The 23241-nt window shown below is 25.5% G+C and overlaps 1 protein-coding gene across 1 annotated transcript in view; it reads right to left on the bottom strand.

Moving 5' to 3' along the window:
* The window catches only part of LOC129611822 (uncharacterized), a 30905-nt gene extending 15718 nt beyond the window's left edge, over positions 1-15187 (bottom strand). Inside the window, exons 1-2 of the mRNA XM_055525196.1 lie at positions 14632-15187; positions 2174-3056 (exon numbers count right to left, since the gene is read on the bottom strand). Coding sequence (XP_055381171.1) covers positions 2174-2228 — 55 coding nt within the window. The 5' untranslated portion in view covers positions 2229-3056; positions 14632-15187. The remainder of the gene's footprint in view (positions 1-2173; positions 3057-14631) is intronic.
* Between the last annotated feature and the right edge of the window lie 8054 nt (positions 15188-23241).

The following is a 23241-nucleotide window of genomic DNA, read 5'->3' as shown; positions in this document are numbered from 1 at the left end:
CGGATAAAATAGCAGCCTTTTAAGTAATAACAATTAAAATTTTTGTAAACAAACAGCAAGCAAAACAAAGACATTTGATAAAAAGACGAACGGAAATTAGACAATTAAGCACATTTTTCTACAATTTTGTTCCAAATGTGCCAAAAGTATAATTATAATAAATAATTCCTATTCACATTCGATGCTTTTAGATTAAGATAACATTTTTAAAATCTTATCAGCTTATAAACGAACTTATATAAAAACTTGTACACGAAATGTGCATAGATCTCTTCAACTAAGAAAATCTTTGATGCATTTCTGCTTTCAAGATTTAAAAAATATTTGATGTTAAAAAAAAACAAAGATTTACAATAAACAAACAACATTAAAGATTAATTTTTTTAACTTACAAGACACAAACATACATATAATGAATATATATTAGAAAATCAAAGCAAGTAAAGAACAATAAAAGCCAAAGACAAATACAATACCCCCAAAGTTCTCATTTTAATTTCTCTAAAAAAAAATAACATATTATAAAGATTTTTCCAACTTATAAAGAGAATCAATTAACTTTTTGACTTTTTCCCATCTGTCTTCCATTAATTTGCTCTTTAATGACATACATACATATATAGATGAGGTTTTGCAATTAGATTTTATTTTCAAATAAATTTATAGATCAATCTTTGTTATTATTGCTATTATAACGTAAAAGAGACAACAACCTTTAAAAGAAAATTTAAATATTTTGTTAATTACCTTTTTTTTCTAAAAATATTTGACTTGAGTTTTAAGTATTTATTTTTACAACAAATGTTGCAACAAGGATAAAATAAAATAGAAAGCTAATCCAAGACTGTATAAACATATTTAAAGACCTTTAATTTTCATTTTTTTCTTTATGGAAAATTTTTTCGTTTTCATAGATGTTATAACACGATATTCCTTTTTAAAGTAATAACTTAAGATTCTTCTAAAATTTTCAACAGAATCCGCGACTATTTTTAGAGTATTTCTAAAATACTGCCCACGAATGAGTAAAGAAACTTTAATGCTACAGTCAGATTTTTAAACTTTTGTGAACAAGGTGCTTGAGAATCAGTATGCTTGATAAATTTTTGTTTGAAAATACATATGACGTTGAACTGGGCAAAATGAGTTTGTCAGCGGTGCCGTTTGTCAAGCTACACATGTAAAACGGCAACCACAACCATATACTTATTTAAATTAAGCCAAGCATTAAGAAAAAGCAAATCTGGTAATTGAATCTTAAGCTAATGCAATTGAATTTACTTCGATTATAATTGGTACACTTAAGCGTAATCACTGATTTATAGTGATAAACGAGCAACGTTTGACGGCTAACGTGCCTGTTCTGGACTCAAAAATAGCTACTTATTCAGATAAATAAGATTTTATGTCCAGGTGAAATATACTTCATCAGGATTATCACGATGGCGGCGACGACTACCTTTCGAAAAATAAAAAAAATTTTGATTGGAGTTGTGGTATTACGTTATTATTCTATTTTACACAATTTTTTACGTTCTAGTGAGCTTAAAAGAATCATAATTATCTTAATACTGCATTTATTCTTTGTACTGTCTTATTATAGTCTAAATCCATAGCACAATATAGCACAATCTTGTTAATCAAAAACATATACGTCACGTCAACTGAAGTGTAAATAATAAATTTAAAAATCAGACTCATATATTGGCGCCGGTATTCTTTTTGAATTATTCAAGAACAACGTGATTCATTAAAAGGTGCGTCATTTTTCAAAAAATCTATATTATAATTATGACTAAAATGACCGACATAATTATAACTATACCGTCATTGTGTAAACACATATGTAAAGAACACATTTACACAACAACTAATATCATCAATTTCTTCAGTTCCATTTTTAAGTAAAAGTCAATATTCAAAAAAATTGAATTCAACTTGTTTTCGGGAAAGCTAAGAACGATTACCAATTAATTAAATAGCGCGTCTCAAAAACACCCGACTGAAATATATCGAAACAGTGAATTCCGGCTTCCCGAGTTCAAAAATTTATTGAAATTTTTAACAACAAGTGTAAGTATATTATTTTGACAAAAAATTGTGTTACCTAAAAGAAGAAATATGAAAAATATTTAAGATAATAAAAATCAATTTAGTATAAAATATTATTTACCTCGAAATAAATTGTTGATGAATAAGAATATTAAAATGTCGGAAGGTAAATTCATTGTAAAAACATAATAACTTTAAACTTTTTTTATTTTGCTTGCAAAACTACGTGGTTTTCTTTACGTAATTCTAACTGTATAATTTCTTTATATATATTTATTTTTTTTTAATTTTTAATTTATAATTTTTTTTTTATTTTTGTGCTTTTCATTCAATATTTAAATTTAAAATTCACTTAAACATTATTAATTCACATTCGCTTTTTAAAAATAAAAATTTCATAAATATTTTGTGATAAAAATTATTTATAGTACACCTTTATTATTTGATAAAAGAGTCCTTGATAAAAATTTTCAATTTATCCTTGGTTTTGCTTTTGTTTTCTTTTTAAAACACTAAATAAGATCATCCTTTCATTTTTGTCTCGAAATTCTTTTCAGAAATTAGAAACCGATTGCAAGCACAATTCTGATAACATCCCATAATTCCCTTTTGACGGTGTCAATCTGCAAACGTTTTTTTTTAGTATTCTCGTTTTTTTTTCTTCGCTTCTTGTTTTTAGTTAGTAAATTACAGATTTTATAAATTTTATATATGTATGTATATAAAATGTTGTTACATCTTATTTCATTCCTTTTGCGACATAATCTAAAAACAAATATTGACACTAAAACCACTTTATTAGCTTTATACTGATTTTGTGAGTGTTGTGTATGTTTATTGGTACGGAATACCAAATGATAAGATGAAAATAATAAGGCAATGTTTTTATTTTTTAAATGATGGTTTCAGATTTTTCTTCTTGTTGTATTTATGTATGTATATGGGTATACATATAAAGTTTTTCAAATCATTTGTGAATTGCAATCCAGTGTGTTGTTTATTTCCTGAAAAAAATAAAACAAATGACAATAATTAGTTTTTGTATCAACAAGATATTTAATTTAATAAAATAATTTGCTGTTACAAGTAATGGCGTCATAATAAAGTATTTACAATCGTGATTTTCAATTCAAATGAACATACATTCAAACATTGCCGTATACGTACATATGTATACGAGGAAAGAAGCAAATTGAGATATGGTTGGAAAATTTTGTAATTTTGACGGAAAAGATCTTATGTGGCAATTGCATAATCGCCCGCATTAAAAATTTCCGAAATGAAGCTTTCAATTTTAATATATTATAAATAAATCTATTTATGCTAGAACCTTACTTTCAAGAATTTCAAGATTGATAACCTATTATTTTCTACAACTGGCTTAAATATTTATACTGATATAGATATTATTTTTCCATTAAAAGAAAAAACCTATACAGAAACCCTGATAGAAGTCCATTTAAAGTCTGAGTACATCGTATTCGTTACAAAAATTTGAGCATGAGTTTCAAAAAATTGATTCATCTAAAATTGCAATTTTAAGGTAAGCCAAGCCGACATATTGACATTACGAATAGCCAAGCTAACAAACTGACCTCTCACTCTAGATTGTTTTCCACATTTCTCTCTCTTTTTACTCACATTTCTATTAACATAAAGAAAAGCGTGTAAGTGAATCGGTGAAAACTAGATAATGAAATTTGGTGCGATCACAATTGAGGCGCTGGGTACATTACTGGCCTGTCTAACATATTTGCAAAAATGAGTTATTGTGTTCAATAAGGCATATGTTCAATAAAGAATTGTTCTATATTTTCAAAATACTTAGTTAACTCCTCCTTGCACTTTATTTTGACATAAGTTCGTTTTTGCTTTTTAAAAATTTTCATAAAAATTAAATTTTTAAATACTTCAATCAATTTCAATCGAAATGTCATTTTTACAAGTAGGCCACTAATGTGCTCAGTGCCTCCATTATCTTATTATGTCCTATGCCCGTAATATCTTCTATTATATATAATAGAGTAAGTAAAAAATAAACTAATTGTATTCCAAAAAGTGCATATAAAATTTAGCAATGTTTATTCTTAACTCTTCATTAATTATAAGAAAACATTAAGAGCAACATTAACGTTTCTCTTAATGTTTTCTTAATTTAATGGTCATTTACATTTTTTTGTAAACATATAAAATTTTATTTTTTACAATGAAATATTACAACAAATCAAATTCATTCATCTACATCATTTCATCAACTCAAATATTTATCGAAAATTTTACTGATTTTCTTAATAAATTGCAATTCAATGGAATACATTTTATTTGAAATAAAGCAATATATATATATACATATTAAATAAGTGTACAAATGAATAATTAAGGTTAACTACAAGTATAAATTTAACTATGTATATACATCACCCCAAGCAGTAATGACGGCAAACCAATAAAAAATTTTCTTTCCCTTAAAAAATATTATTATCTTTTCAATTGGCATCCCATACCCATAAGAAAACAATTGAAATCTTTTAATTTTACAAGAGATTTTTAGAAAGATTTTTAGAAAAAAAACCATCGTTTCAGATTTAGCCTTTAAAAATAAATTTTATTTAACTTTATTACATTTAGATGTTCTTTAATTTTTTTATTCGAAATAATAAAAAAGAAAAAAATTCTAAAGAAAATTTTTGTATACTTTGTGTAGACTAATGTAGCCTAAAGCGTGTTTTTTCCTTTTTCTTATTTTATTTCTTGTATAAATTTTGAGAAAACCCTTGAAATTTTCAACCTTTAAAATTGAAAAGTCATTATAAATTTCTTGTAAAGTTAGTTACCAAACTTTAGATTTCAGCTAAATTTAATTTTTTTTTCTTTTGCTAAGTTACATAAAAAGTTGTGGGTAAAATTAAAGACAGAAAATTTCCCCAGTATTATATGAAATGTATAGTAGTCTAATTTTAACAGGCAAGCAATTTTGTTAGGAATATTGTGTATTAAGAACTTATATTTCTAACAACCTCATTGCATGCAATAAGGAAGGTTATGTGATGGAACTAAATTTTACATTTTGAGTTTTCGGAAAAAATTTACTTCTCTATGGTGAAAAAACGTAAATAAACTATTTTTAACGAGATATTGGTATGTCAGTCTGCCGGAGTATATGGACAAATTTGTCGAATACGGACTGATCAATTTTGGCAGTTTGTCGGGCTTCGGATACTGGATCGATGTCATATTTTTGATAATTTTTAAGAAAAACCCGCGGACTAACTCCAAATTTTATATACATTAACTTCGTAAACTTTTTTGAGGATTGCAGGGTTCGGAAAGAGACGTTTAATAGAGCCCTATTTTATATTTTTTATATCAGTTATGACTAATTCACGGAATTTCTAAAAATTTAATATTTGAATTCTGAGAGTAGAACTAACCGACGAATTTTTCAGGGAATTCCGATAGCTTAAGGTAAACATCTACTAAGAGCCAAATTTCCATTTTTCTATGTTAACAAAAAACTAACTGCTGTGGTAACACATCAGATGTTCTTTCATAATATTTACAACATACATTTGTTTAACGCCGATAAAGTTACAAACGAACGTAATATTTTTTGAAGACACATGATACCAAAGGTATGGACATTGGACAAATGTTTTTTACTACAAAAATAAAAAAAAATGACAAAGACATTAATTCCCAATAATTATTATCATTTGGAAGTCAAAAATATACAAAAAGAAATAAATTTTTGAATTCAGCTGAGTTATGAGCGTCCATTCACCATACAACTTTTAACTCGTTTTAATTTTGCTAATAAACATAAGTTATAGCCTACTTCAGTACAAGCTAAACTCAACAACTACAAATTTTTTTTATTGTTAGCCTGATTTGGATATTTATTTAAAATTAGTAAAATGGCCCTAAAAATTTAAAAATAAAAAATATGTAGTTTTCCCTAAAAACTACAAGATTTTTTTAAGCTTTTATCTTAAAGGTATTCGATTGTTGCATGCACACATTAATTTAACCTATTCAACAGCGTATTTACTTTAAGGCGTCAGAATTAAATTTTTTTCGAAGAAATTCGAATTTTAGTCAAATACATGTGTCTTTAAGTTTCAACATGAAAGCAGAGGTAATGTTAACTTTGATTTAAATTTGTTCTTTTTAAAGGCCACTTCATATCGTAAAACGCACTTTCAGAACTTCATGGTTCTGAATGGAAAACGTGTTGAATTTTTGAATGATTCGCTTTATGAATTAGTCAATTTTAAAAAAGTTGTCAGATCCGAGGTAATCTTCACAATAAAATATTTTCGAAATTTATTTTTGAAGCCAATTAAACGTAATCGTGACTTATGTAAAATGTAAAATTATTTATTACGATTGCTGTGGTGTAATCCTTTAATCTACGCTTTTCTGACTCACTCAAAACTTAAACAATTAATTTAATTAATTTGCAATTCTTAAAACGTCAGAGAATTGAGCCCTCTTGTATGAATTAATATTTTTAATAATTTGAACCACTTCGCTTTTTGAGCGCCTGTTGACCTACATATATACGTGTATAAAATTTATTTCCGATTAATAAAAATTACCATTGCAAAATAAAAATTCAGTACAAAATTTATGATACAATTATAAAATTGCTATTTTTAATTTTAACAATAAAACATCATGTCGCATCTTGTTTTTTCTATTCTTTTGAAAAGCGTTGACGAGCGTATTATAATTTTAATTAAAAAACGAGAAAAAAAATAGAGTTGACCTTGTCAACTCTGTGATACCCGTACGAATTTGTTATCCTGTGTGCAAAAAAGATGCCATAACTGACTAAGGGACACGTTAATTTATGCAAAATTTCAATACTGTCTGTTTTTCAAAATACTGTGTGTGCCAAACTACTATTTAAGTTGTATGGCAGCTACCAGAAAAAGCTAAGAAATTTTAACAAATTTTATCAAACACATTGGCCCTAGTAATATATTCGCTTGTGTGAAATTTCAATACTATAGCTTTTATAGTTTCAGAGATATAGCCAAATAACTTTTGAAGTTGTATGGCAGGTACCAGAAGGAGCCAAGTAATTTCAACGACTTTTATCATACACATTGGCCCTACTAGTGTATTCGTTTGTGTGAAATTTCAATACCATAGCTTATATAGTTTTTGAGATATAGCCAAATAACTTTTGAAGTTGTATGGCAGGTACCAGAAGGAGCCAAGTAATTTCAACGACTTTTATGAAACACATTGGCCCTACTAATATATTCATTTGTGTGAAATTTCAATACCACAGCTTTTACAGTTTCTGAGATATAGCCAAATAACTTTTGAAGTTGTATGGCAGGTACCAGAAGGAGCCAAGTAATTTCAACGACTTTTATCATACACATTGGCCCTACTAATATATTCATTTGTGTGAAATTTCAATACCACAACTTTTATAGTTTCTGAGATATAGCCAAATAAATTTTGAAGTTGTATGGCAGCTACCCGAACCGGTACCCCGATCATGTCCAATTTAAATAGGGTTCTGGCACTTACTACAATAAATCATTTGTGAAAAATTGGTGAACTTAGCTCAATTAGTTTTTGAGTTATCGTTGGGACGGACGGACGGACGGACGGACGGACGGACGGACAGACAAAGCTAAATCAACTCAGAATTTGACGCTGATCAAAAACATACACTTGAGTCTATATCTAAGACCGTTATTTCTTAGCGTTACAAACGGTAAGGCAAATTTAGTATACCCTTCGAACATACGTTCGTACGGGTATAATGACATTCTTGAAATTTTTCTTCGAGACCTTCTTCTTTATTTCTTTTATTTCTTTATTGAAAAAAAAAAGTTTTCTGTTTTGCAAAAATTTTCGAAATTTTAATAAATTAAAAAAAAAAAAAGAAATCATTTTTCAACGTACATTTTACACTATAGATATGTGTGGATGTATATAAGTATATGGTGTACTTATGAAGCGAATAGGTATATGTGTAAATGTAAATGTATTTTTACAAAGTGCTAAGCGTAATAACGATAATATTTATGCAAGTTTTTATACCCGTACGAACGTATGTTCGAAGGGTATACTAAATTTGCCTTACCGTTTGTAACGCTAAGAAATAACGGTGTTAGATATAGACTCAAGTGTATGTTTTTGATCAGCGTCAAATTCTGAGTTGATTTAGCTTTGTCTGTCCGTCCGTCCGTCCGTCCGTCCGTCCGTCCGTCCGTCCGTCCGTCCGTCCGTCCGTCCGTCCGAACGATAACTCAAAAACTAATTGAGCTAAGTTCACCAAATTTTCACAAATGATTTATTGTAGTAAGTGCCAGAACCCTATTTAAATTGGACATGATCGGGGTACCGGTTCGGGTAGCTGCCATACAACTTCAAAATTTATTTGGCTATATCTCAGAAACTGTAAAAGCTATGGTATTGAAATTTCACACAAACAAATTTATTAGTAGGGCCAATGTGTCACATAAAAGTCGTTGAAATTACTTGGCTCCTTCTGGCACCTGCCATACAACTTCAAAAGTTATTTGGCTATATCTCAGAAACTATAAAAGCTGTGATATTGAGATTTCACACAAGTGAATATATTAGTAGGGCCGATGTGTCTCGTAAAAGTCGTAGAAATTACTTGGCTCCTTCTGGTACCTGCCATACAACTTCAAAAGTTATTTGACTATATCTCAGAAACTATAAAAGCTGTGATATTGAGATTTCACACAAGTGAATATATTAGTAGGGCCGATGTGCTTGATAAAATTCGCTAAAATTTCTTGGCTTTTTCTGGTAGCTGCCATACAACATCAATAGTAGTTTGGCACAACCAGTATTTTAAATAACACATAGTACTGAAATTTTGCATAAATTAATATGGTAATACGGCAACTTAAAGTCATAGTCTGCCCCATAGTTAGTTATAGCACATTAGTTATTCGCACATAGGATAACAAATTCGTACGGGTATCACAGAGTTGACAAGGTCAACTCTATTTCTTTTCTCGTTTTTTTAATATTTTTTTTTTTGCAAAACTTTGATTAAGTAAAATTCTTAGATCAGAATTTCGTTTAAAAGAAAATAGTTAAAAAGATTCTTTCGTTATCATTATTATGTTTTTTTTTGTTGTTGTTGTAGTGGTTAACAAATAGCATCTGCACACCATTTTCATATTGAATTAATATCTCTAGAATGAATACACAAATGTATACTATACTACGTAATTTATTTTATTAAAGGAATGATTTCAATTTGGAAAATAAAAAAAAAAACAGAATTTTAATTGTACTTATAATGTATAAATTTGAAATTGTGTAGCACCTTTATTTTATAGTCTCAAAATTTCCTTATTTAACACTAGCATACAAGTTGTGTCTGAAAAATTATCGATTTGATTCAATTAGCAATCTTAAATCTGTTTTACAAGTTATTTATTTTGCTTACAAGGAAAGAACAATTTTCTTTATTTTTCCACATTCATATACCTGCATAACAACACTTGGCTCACTCGGAAAATTCAGTTCATAGATGCAAGACTTTTGAGTCTATCGCATAAAATTGTAGAGTAATACATGGTCCTTTTAAATTGTGAAGGAGAACTGGTACCCTTTCATTACTCAAAACTTCCCATGTTTTATAAAATTATATTATGAAAAAAAAATATTACTATTCAAACAATAATTAAATTATAAATTACCAATTGTGGGAGGAATTGTGAAAATTTTTCAAATAGTGTGATATTAACAATTACGTCGAATTCTAATTAACATTAAATATCGAAATTATTCTAAATATAACATACAAATATTCAATTTAATATTAAATTTTCGCAAGAAGATCTCCGTGGTCAACCATAAATGAGAATTTTAAAGAAAATCGTGCCTAAAAATATTATAAATTTTACAGTTGATATATAAAATCAACTTTGAATAAAGATCGGCAGGGAAATTGTTTGAGGGGTTTATAAGAACCAGATTGCAGGGAGCTATTTCGGCAGCGGGATCCTTGAAGACAAGCAGTTCGGATACAGGGAAGTTAGATCTACTATCGACGCGTTGAGCGAAATCACCAGAATTATTGGCTCTGCAGCAACTGGTAACAGGAAAATAGCTCTATTAGTAACACTAAGTTTCAAGAACGCTTTCAACTCAGCAAGATGAATTGATATAAACAACGTACTTCAACATGAATTTAATATTTCTGGATAATAGACGACTACTTGAGGGATCGCAGCCTGATTTACGAAACAGAGAACAGAACTAGGAGAAGGAAATAACGGCAGGAGAGGCTCACGGATCAGTGTTGGGTCCAGATCTTTGGAATGTCATGTACGAGTGATTGACGATTGGAGGTGGCAGTGAGATAGTAGTCATTACCAAGAGAAGAATACCAACCAACATATCATTTCAGGCTGGCATGGAAATTATTCGAACAAAGGAGGCAGTTAAATATTTGGGAATAAACTTGGATACAAGATTGGGCTTCTGACAGCATATCTAACAGGCGGCAGATGGGGTCGCAACTGTAACGAAGCAACTAAGCAGATTAATGGCAAACATTGGTGGTCTGGCGCCTTTTAAGAGGCGATTAGATTACGGAAGTGTGGGCAGACGCACTTAACAAAGAATATTGCAGGAAGCGCTTATCGTCGGTACAACCTAGAGGAGCTTTACCTTCGACCCGATCCTATCGCACAGGTTCGATTGATTTGCTAGCGCTAGAAAAAATAAAAATCTACACAAGAAATCAAAACATCACCAAAGAAGAAGCGGCAGCGGAGGCGAGAGTACAGACGATGGAGATATGGAAGGGACGCTGGTGCAACAACTACAGAAGTAGATGGAGAGCTAGATTGATACCTGACCTCGACAGGTGGGTTGGGCGTGGGTATAGTGAAGTTAATTTTTACATCACGAAGTTTTTGTTGGGTCATGGATATTTTCAGGTTACCTACACAGAATGGGGAAAGCAGCATTGCGGAAACTGAACGGCGAGTTTTAGAAACAGCCAACGCAATTATGACTCCGGAGAATATCTTGGGACAAATGCTAGAGAGCGAGGATAATTGAATCGTAATAGCGAAATACATAGAAGTAGTGTTACGCAAGAAGAAGAGACTGAAATACTCCGCGGAAGCAGACGAGGTAGAAGCGACATAATTTAAGGCGTGAAAAATTAAAAAGAGGAGAATTAAAAAGGAAGATAGGTTTTATAACGAAAAAGAACAGCACGGTCCAATCTGAAGTAATGCGAAGAGCGGTTCCGGATTGGATTCACCATGGGATGGGGGGTGTTTTTATCGGTATTTATATTGTATTATATTGGCATTTTGACTCTTGGAACAACAGAAACTTTGCAAATATCTTGACTTATTGATTTGAGAAGTAAAATCTGGCTGTTAAAACCATTCGATAGGGCCATCTGAGTTATCCTAGTAAGAGTGGGCATACTTTTCAATAGGAAGCAGTGAGAATATAAAATTACAAATGCTGAATTAATAATTTCAAATAATAATTGTAATATATAAATATATATCTCCATATATGTGTGTTGTGTGTACAAACAAGTGAATTTCATTTGTATGTATATATAGAAACATTTACAAACAAATTTTTTTTAGCCGCAACTAATAAATAAAGTACAATATTTTCATTTTTCCCATTAACTTTTTTTTTGTTTAAAAAGAGTGCTTTCTAAAGAAAGTAATTTTCTATATAGGATGAATTCTTATTTTTCACACATACTTATATGCACATGCTCAATAAAAAAAAAATTTTTTGTTTTCTAAAATTGTAATTGGAAATAAAACATTTTTATGGTCGAAATATTATTTCGAAAATTATTCGAATTTCAAATTACATACACACTAACATTGATTTAAGTGTTAATTTATTGTTAAAAGAATTTGATTAGTTACTTATAACGGAATTATAAATGTAGAAGAGGAAACTCAAGAACAGTATTGGGAAAACAGTATATCAAATTATGACTAAACTGAATTCAGCAATTTATACATAGCCGAGCTGAATAGAGTTTTAATGCAATTTAACGCAAAATATTGTGTAGAATGGGAAATAACGCATTGTGAAGATTTAAGAATCTTGACCCATATTTCAGTACTATTTAATATTAAGGATTTTTATGTATGTTTTCAAAAATGAATAAGCCTGGTATTGTACATATATGAAAATTATTATTTAAGAAGAATATTTTATAGGCGATAGTTCAATCATAAAGCAATTCTTTTCAATTGTGGAAAATTTTTGCGAATTCTAAATTTTATGCATTATTATTAACATGTACTAATCTACAATTCAACTGATTTATAAATCATTTGGAAGATTTTACTATGAGATTAACGAGTTCAAAATTGTGTGCATTATTATTAAAAAGTCCTTAACTACCAGTCTTTAAAACTGAACTACAGTTCTTAAAACTGAACTTAAGCCCTTAAAACTAAACTACAAATTAATGGAATCGTAGTTATTTAAACAAATTGAGAAATTTATTCTTCTCTGTAACAAATGTCTTAATACTCTTAATGCTATTTCCTTCTTTAAAATATAATGCTGACATAATAATGTACGAGTAGATAACTTATGAATATAATCATTAGGTAGGGTATGATTATTATTAATATTAATGTATATACTTATATGGATTTTTAAAGAATATACTTCCTGCACTAAAATATTTAGGTATACACAAATAAATATATTTATATATATAATATAAATGTGCATGTAGAAAAAATTCTTTACATATATAGAATTGTCCGAAATCGGTCATTTTTAAAATAAGAAAAGGAAAACCAAATTCAATAGCAATAAAAACAAAAAATCATCTTTAAAAGTTCGAAAAATCAACAAAACGTTAAAAAATTTAATTTTTGCTTTTATTTCCTTATCCATACATACATATATATATGCAGATGGTAAAAAAATTAAGCTATAAAAATGAAAATTTCTTTTTATTAAAGAATCTACAAAGAAAATGCATTAAATTGCATTCAACATTATCTCCTATGGTATATGTGTATATGTATTTAAAATTTTAAATTCATTGAAAATAATTTCACGTTTTTAAAAATTCAGAAATTATAAAATTTAAACACATAGAGAAAATTCGTGTCTTTTTTTGTTTATAAAGTAAACAAAAAAGAAAACCCAACACGATTTAAGTTTTTTGATGGTTGATTAATGTGTAAATATAAGTTAGCTCGTGACTTTTAAAAATATATTGTACATTTAAAGTTAAATTATAATAAAACAAAAAGAAAATTATCTGACCTGAATCCTAGACATTCTTATATTCTAGTATTTTAATACCAAATCTATACGATAAAAAAAAATTTTAATAATAAAAATTTTTTAACACTCTAAATTTTACAAAATTTAGATAAATTGATGATATTATTTCCTGTAATATCCTGTATTATTTAATATACTATATATATCCCAAATATTCTTGTTGTACAAAGGAAATATTCGAAATTTCTTCCCAAAAATTATTAATAAATAAATTGTGAATTAGAAAAGTGAAACGGAAAATTTCAAAAATATTTTTATAAATGCAATAATTTATGGGAATTTACAAATAATTTCAATAAATTATTGGTAAATTATAATTCAAGGAATGTACTCCTATTATGAATTTTCCCTATTTACTATAGAGCATTTAATAATTATTTGAAATATAGAAAATATGCCAATGCGAAAATAGAATTGAACCCATATATCACGGATATTATAAAGTATTATAATTAAAAAATATAAAAGTATTAAAACCACAGAAAGAAAAAAAAATATTCCTGTACACATATATGTATGCAGCTATAAAAGATTAAATTATTAAAATGGTTTTCAATAATATTCTAAACAAATTCAAATGAAATTACATTTTTGATAAAAAAAAAATCTTTTTTTTTTTTTTTTTCCAAAAGACCAATATTGTATTTTATTTGGTTTTTATTATGCTACTCTTAAAATCAGTTTAAAATTTTAAACCACAAAATATTATTTGTTTGTGGTAATCGGTAAAATCTACAACAATTTTTTTTTTGTATTTTTTTTTTCTCTCTCTCTGTCTCTCACTCAGTATGTGTCCCTTATAATAAGTATATTTGCTTTGCATCAATGAAAATGAAATTAGTACTTAAATTCTTTTTAAAAATTAATAATTCAAAGTAATTATTATATTATGTATATGGAATAAAATAATTTTGTGAAATAGAATTTTAATATCTAATACACATAATGTATGTAAGTAAGTACCTATATAATATATATAAAATTCAAATAAATTTATTGCATTTCATCACAAAAATTTTTGATATATGTATAAGGATTAATTTAAAGGAAAATTGCAAATAATATATATGACTTTATTATATATATTATTATACATATATATAAATTAAGTTTATTGGTAATTTTATGTTTCATATATATATCTATATATATATATATATATACAAATGCATATAATTATACATTTATCAGTGCAATTTTCAACCATGCATTATGAAAAATTGAAAAATTTCTCATTTTATAAAAAAATATTTTTACCTTATAATCATTTAAATTATTCCTTCATTTTTAGCTTTAAAAATGATTACAATAAAATTTGTAAGAGATTTGAAGAGCAATTTTTATAATTCTTATTCCACATATTATGTATAATGTATATAAGTAAATAGTATGTACTTATAATTCTTGTTTAATTTTTCATGTACATATTTTAAATGTTTGCAAAAAAAAAAAAGATTTAAAACCAAAATTTTTTAACTTTTTATATACCAATACTTCATATATATACATATATCTTTATTTATATATGTATATCCATATATTATACACAATAATAATAATATATTAACAATATTTTCTCACAAATATTTTCTTCTTTTCACGTACCATTTGTATATTATCATTTTAATCACACAAAGTTGCACATTTGGCTATCATTTTTATATTTAATATATCCTTTTCAATTTTCAATTTACCCTTATATTGTATATATATATATATTTATTTTATTCAATTCAATTTTAAAATGAAACAAAAAAAAAAAGAAGAAGGTGTTCGCGCGTTACGGTATACAAAATGAAAAAACGCGTGAAGAAAAAAACTACATATATTCTTTTTTTATCTTTTCTTTTCTTTTTTTTTTTTACAAATATATTAAATAGAGAAGAATGCGTTAAATACGATTACAACCATCTTTTTAAGTAAGTCAAATAGAACTAAAAATGTTTTTCTTAAAGCATATACAACAAAATAAATTTCAAAAGTACTAAATCAGACGTCTCATGTTTCAAAACTAAAAAAAAAAAAAATTGGTGAAAAATATTTTCGAAAAGCGTACATATAGGATTCTCTCTCGTTTTTAATACATAAATACAGAAATATAATATAAATATGTACATATATAAAAAAAAAGTTTTCATTTTTACGATATAACCCCAATTTGTAATTTTATGTACCTACATTATTATATTGACAAGAAGGAAAAGATTAGACTGCTCTTCCATTGTTTTTATAGACATACATATATATAATATAAATATGATAGTAATATGCGAGCCAAAATATGATATTAGAAATTTTGAAAATATTAATTAATTTAATTATTTATGATTTTAATTTATACTATTAATGTAAATTGTTGTTTAATTAAAAATAGGTCCGATATGTGCAACTGAAATAATAAAAAACTGAAATTTAAATTAAAAAAAAATCATTTTACTATAAATAAATAAAATATATTATGATCTAAACCTTACCTAATCTTTTAAAAAATACATAACCTTAAAAAATACAATAACAAAAGCTCTTAAGCTTTTTAATCACTATAATATTATACTCCCTTTTCTATACTACAAATCTACTCTCTTTGAGAATATTTACTGTACCATCACTGGCTGACATAATTCTTATAATAAAAAAAAAAAAAAAACAAAAAAACAGATAAATTGAATACAATTCTGAAGGAAAATGCGAAAATTCACGAAGGATTGAAAATCTAAAAAATATTACGAAGATTCCCTCTATTCATGCGGAATAAAGAGAGTAACATAAATATTAGTAATAATGTTTCCAACCTACAAATTTTTGTATATATGTATAATTCATGAGTATATAGTGGACTTTGTATACAAGATTTCAGTACTAAAAACGAAAAAAAATAAAACATAGATTTGATAAATATTTTGTACATACGTGCATACATACATACAATAAAATTATGTTGTTTCGTCATTGTTCCAAATAAAATTTTCGACTATTTCTGGGGAATGAAATTTATTACTCCTTTTCATTTTTATATATTATATTGTACATATAATTTTATATTGTTGTCATTTACGGCTGCTTTTTAAAACATGAGCATTTTTTTTTAATAGTTCTGTAATTTTTATTAATATTGCATTACAAACAATATTTTGTATTTTAAAAAGTATATCATTACCAAAAAAAAAATTTAAAAATTAAATATTATATACTTAGGTTTGTGTGTATGTAAACAAATGTTTATATCGTAAAATAAAAAATCTAACTTTATTGAATTTCTGTCAAAATAAGAACAAATGTTTGCATGTATGTATCTTGTGATATCAACGGTCAGTAATATTACAATAAATGTTCGTAATTTTTGGATGGAAAAATTGTTTGATATTTTTACAATAATTAGAAAAATATTGTAATATTAATGAATCAATAAAAAGTAAATGCATAGAATTAAAAAAAAATTGAATTAAAACTCATTTTATTTTTTAAGCTAATGAGCATTGGCTTATACTTTATTTCATCCTATAATTATGCAAATAGAAAATGTGATATTAATATGATTAACCCTCGTTGGAGAACAAGCAAATTTATTCACAGCAAAGATTTTGCAGAGATTCAACTCCGAAAGTCCTAAATATGCTTAGGAATAGTATAGGGAGTGGTTTTATTTGTAAAACGCTTTTTGTACATTTATTTTCGACGTAAAAATTTTAAGCTATCTACCGGAATGAATTTACGTATAACTTTTACGTATACTCTATTGACGTAAAGAGTAAAAGGAAAAAAATTTATTTGGTTGTGGCCTTATTTCGCAATTGTATAGTACATTCTGATAACGTGCAATTTAGATAGTTTCAAATAGTTTAACATATACGCATAAAAACGATTGAGCCGGGATATTAATTGCTATTAAAACTGTAGTAATAGGGTAACTGTAGTAATAGGAAAAATGTGAGGCGACTTCATAATTATTTACAACTACGTTGTTAATAACTGCAATTTAACAAAATTGATATAAGTTCCCGCTAAAGTTAATTTTATAAATGTGATTGACTATCAAATTATTAATTTTAATCAAATTATTAGAACCTTACCCGTATATATGACGATTTCGTACATACATACATTGTTACTCTAAAGATCCAAATTTTGTTCAGCGTCACATTTTTTAATGAAAGCTTTTACGATATAATATAAGTACATAAAAAGGAGAAAATATTTTATTTATTTTTTACTCCTTGAAAATGACTTGCGCACATTTTGTATATGCTTCGGAAAAATATGAGATAATATTCTAAAACTAAAAAACACAAAATATACACAAAAACAAATTATTTTAAATTTCTTTGAAGAATATTATTAAACGTATGTATGTTCATATATGTATGTATGTAATGTTTCTTTTAAAAGGAATAATTTTTAAATAAAGCTGCATATGAAAATGTTTACAAAATAGGATAGAAAACTTACCTTTCTAAACTTATTGCATAACTATAGTACAAAATTATTGTTAAGATATATGTATGTACTTAAATGTTATTGTCTTTATATGTTAATAACATTTCTTATCCTTTGAAAAACATTTGAAAGCGCAAATAAAAGAAACAATATAGTGGGCTTGGTCAATACTGCAAAATTTATGAATTGAAATTATAAGCATATATAAAAAATAAAAATATTTCATAATGAGAAAAAACTTAAAATAATCCAAACTGAAATTTAAAGTTTCAAAGAAAATTTACGAAAAAGTTTCAAGAGTTTAAGAAATTTTATTTGCAATTCGAATCAATGGCAGCAATATATGCATATAATATATGAAATGTTCACGCCGAATTTCTAAATGGTATTATTATAATATATCGTGTACGAGTATATGCATTGCTATATATACGGGAATAATCTTAATAATAAATCGAAAAATTTTAATATACTCATTAGAATATTTTAGAAAATTTGATAACAAATATAAAATTAAGGGTACATAAAAAATAAATGTTAAACACCTACATCGATAATGCAATCAGCACATTTTAAATATCTCGAAATCGGAATCATAATAATACTGTATTAATGCAGAATTCAGCTTATAAATGACAATTGTTGAATTGTGTATCGATACGGTATTATTATCATTCCGATGTCAGAAATATTCTGCTAAAAGTAATTGCCTAAAATACTATAAATAAAAAGGCAATGAGTCACTTTAAAATTTATTTTACATATATAATGTGATAATCATAATTTTTTTTTAATTTTAAATTACTGATGCAGTTTTTGATTAAATATATTATACGAAACATATGAAATTAATGAAATTGTATAGTAATATTAATAAAACCAACAATTAAATGACATCACGTAAGATAACTTTTTGTTCATACTTATAATAAACATTGAGTCTAACCAAATTAAGAAATCAAAACAATTGAAATTATAACATCAGTGTTTATTCATCCGAATCCTAAATTATATTGAGTTTTATAATACATAGTATTTGATATGGTATTTCAATTCTATTTAAGAATGTCAGAAGTATTTCAATATTATAGCACAGTCAGGTCACTATAAAAATTATATTCAATGTTATACACATTAAATATAAAAAAAATAAAAAATTAATATTAACTAATTGCCAATATTAAAAATACCAGCAAAATTAAATAGTAAAAATCAATAACTTTAAATATATAGTATAACGCTACGGAAGGCTTGTCACCTAGTAAACTCATTGACATTAAAAACTGGTTCATTGTTACCTACAATATCGTAAACCAGCTCTATGCTCCTCTAAGAAGCGAGGTAGGAAAGAAAAAAAAATTGCAACTGCAATATGGAACTCAATTAACTGGAAAAAATGTTTGATATTAGAAAAGATTTCAGAAGAATTTTCTCATCGTCATGTGCTAATAAAATAGCTTCTAAATTACTTTTAAAGGTAAGTTATGATACAAATTAAGCAAAAATGTATTATTTTGAAAATTCGAACAAACTTACGATTTTGTGCAAACAGTAATCACATATTCAAAACTTTACCAGAAAGGCACTTTATCTGTACGTAATTGCGGAATGCTGCAAAAATAATTAAAATATCAAATCTGGCACATTAAATTTCAAAATTTAAAGGATACAGGACTATGTATATGATAGTCCAAGTATTTTGCTTACATATTTAATTAAAACTAGGTAATATTATAATTTTCCTTGAAAATTTAAAATTTAATTAAAACGGTAGGGTATAAAATAAATCGACAAAAAATCAACTGAAATATTTTCACTTATTTTCGTTTTATTTTTATTTTTTTTTTTATTATTTCATTTGAAAAATATTACCAATAATTTGCATTCTTCTAACTAAATTATTTATAACAGAAGTAAAAAATTTCAATTATTTGTGTAAATATTAGAAAAAAAAAATAAAGAATTCATTTGCATCCGTTTTGTGTTCACACACAAACTATGTACATATATACATTTTACGTTTATATAACAGAAATTAAATTAGTATAATATAATTTATTTTTCTGTATATGTACATGTGTAGATTCTTATATTTTTATATGTCAATCTACATATTATGTAGAAAATATTTATGTAATTTTTAAATAATCTATAAATATTTACCTATATAATCTATATATGTACATGTATGCCTTATATAATATATAGTATATATATATATATATATATATATATATATATATATAACAATCAAAATAATAAATTTAACACTATATAAATACAATAAAAACGTAAATTTAATTTTTATTTATAATTTCATGAAATTTTCTATATAAATATTTTAAAATGATATTTTATAATAATGTTGAAAGTTTTGAAGCGCAGTAAATTTATTTTCTGATATATTAAGTACCTATACTACCTAGGTATCATTCCGATTTTTCTTGAACTTTTGCCAAACATATAAAAATATAGCAAATTATAAATAAGTATTTTTTTTTTCTTTTTATTTTCTGTTTGCCACAAAATATTGGCTCCCTTAAGTAATTCATAATATAAGGAGTTATAAAATGTTATATTGATGTATATGTCAACACAAATAGGTATAATAGAATAAGAGCTTTTAATTCATTTAATAAAAGTCAATTCACCCTCTCTGTTAATAAAATAGATATGACTCAAAAATAATATTTAAAAGAACAAAATATTTTATTTTCTATAATATACCTATACATATATTATATATTTATATTGACATTTTAATAAACATTTTGTATATTATTTTATATTGTATGTATACTTATTTATCTAAATAATAATAACAATATAATGTATATATAATAATAATGTGTTTGATATTTTATTTTTTTTTTAAAAATAGCTTAAGCATAGCTACAAGTATCACACCTCATATATCATTTTAATATTATAAATACTTACATATACATATACTATAATATATATGTATATATGTATGTACTTAAAAAATTTTCTTGTTGAAAATAAAAAATAATTCTGTAGATTTATTATTTCATTAAAAAATAATGAAGGTAGCATGTTTTGCAGACATATGTAATAACCTTTTAGATTACAATATAACCAAATGAAGTTTAATAAAAGATTTTTTTGAATATACAAAAGAATGTTATATACTGAAATATACCTATTTATTTACATATATACATATTATATATTTAAATATTTTTAAGAACACGCAGTAAGGTACACACACTGTTGGTATTATTATAGTTTATCGAAACATTTATTTAAATCTTGTGTACTATAATATCGTATTTCTTAACATATAATAATCCATATACATATATGAATAGGTATATTTAAATTATTTACATTTATACATACATAGGTATAATAATATTATATTTGAAATGAAAAATATTTTTTAAATGTTTAAGATTTTGAATTCGCATATGTTATACGCGCTGTTCTTCTCATATACAATATAAGCGAATTTATTGAAAATATTTTTATATTAAGGGTACACATTTTTTTTTTTTTTTTTATTTGTTTTTATTTTTTATATCTACTTATATAAAATAATAATTATTATTATATTAAGAAAAATTCTATAATAATATTATACCTAATATATGAAAATGAAATCAGTGAAAATCTAATATAATGTATGAGTTATTTTATTTTTTTGTTTTAAGAATACCTTGGGCTAATATGTACATTATATATTGCATATCGTATATAAAAGTAAGTCAGTATAAATTATCACACACAATTCATCGAGAAATTGGCATTATATTGATTAATGTTCATATTGGCTGATAAAACCTAATAATAATAAATTCAAACATAATTTTATTTGCGAACGAAATTAACTTTAGTTACTTTTCTAACGCAACTTTATTGCGTATACAAAAATAAGAACAAAAGGGAAAACAAAAAAAAAAAAAGAAAATATACATTTTTTTTTTGTTTTTTTTTTTTTCTTTTATAGAAAATATTATTACATATGCCTTATTTCTTTTAAGAAACAATTTTTTTTTTTCGCTTGCCTCCCTCTCCTGCACCACCCTCCTCCTTTAAACATTTAGAAAAGGAATAAAAATACAAAAATATTGAAAACGTTTGTTTGTTTTGTTTTATTTTGGTTTGTTTTTGTTCTTTTTTCTTTTCCCTTTTTGGTGGAAAATTTCTTCTTTTTTAATAAATTTCTGTTCAGTATATAGAATGTGTTTCAATATATTTTTGGAGGAATTTTTCTTTCAATTAATTTTATTATCATTGATGATAATAAAGTAAAATAATATATTTTTTATCTATATATAGCATAGATAGTAGAGGCACCTATATATTATGTATTTACTTTATTATATGCAATACACTTAAATTTGCATAATAATTTCGCACTTTATAGGGGTAATGAATTAAAATAGTGATTTTTATATATTTTATTTTTATTGTATAACTATATTGTATTTATAGATATTTATCCCAACAATATTAAGGGAAAAAAAAATTCTACTTAATTAAAAAATATGGCGTTTTTATTCATTTTTAGTCGCGGTCTTAAAATATATAAATATGAATAAAGTTTGTATGTATATGCAAGTTAATAATTATTCGACGTTGAAATTTAATTAAAAAAAAAATTATTTTCATTTTTTACCATACAATTTAATTAAACTTAACAACAATAATTGAATCTTATAAAGATAAAAACTAAAAACTACAATTTATTGTATTCAAACTATATTTACATACTAAACCTCTTATAATACTAATCCATAACAAAGCATTGCGTTACTATTCAAGAACTTAAGAAAATAATTTTTTGTGGATTAACTTATTTGTTCTTCATCCGCAATATTCAAAAATAACGACATTTCAATAACAAGAATCATGCTTAAACTGAAGAGGTCGTCGCCCAACAAAATTATAATATACATATATATAGTTGTGAATTTAAAATTTATATTGTAACTTAAAAATTAATTTCTGAAACGAGATTTTAATTTATTTTTTTTTTTATAGATAAATAAATATTTCTTGTTTTCCTTTTTCACTCCAAGGAGGAGCATAGGGCTAGTGCATTATATCATAGATAGTCATGCTCCCATTTCGTCATAGAGTTTTAACTACGTTAGGTAGGTGACTAGACTGCCGTTTTAATGCATAAATACTATTCCATTTAAAATTTTTCATATGTTAATATGATGACGCAATTAAATGGGAGACGCATTAAAAAAAATTCATATATATCAGGAGATAACTGTATATACATATATTTTTTTTTACATATATTTGTCTTACCCCAAGTCATTGTAAAAACCTGAATGTGAACATTTAATGATAAATCACAACATTATTTTTAAAATATTTTTTTGTACCTCAACTAACTCAACATTCATATCCAATTTAAATTGAAAATTTTTAAATATTTCATAAAACGGGACCTTT

Source organism: Condylostylus longicornis, unplaced genomic scaffold (assembly GCF_029603195.1).
Source record: "Condylostylus longicornis isolate FDR11 unplaced genomic scaffold, ASM2960319v2 ptg000055l, whole genome shotgun sequence".
NCBI classification, from domain to species: Eukaryota; Metazoa; Arthropoda; class Insecta; order Diptera; family Dolichopodidae; genus Condylostylus; species Condylostylus longicornis.
The sequence above is the reverse complement of the archived record's forward strand: the minus strand, read 5'-3'. Positions and strand labels throughout refer to the sequence as shown.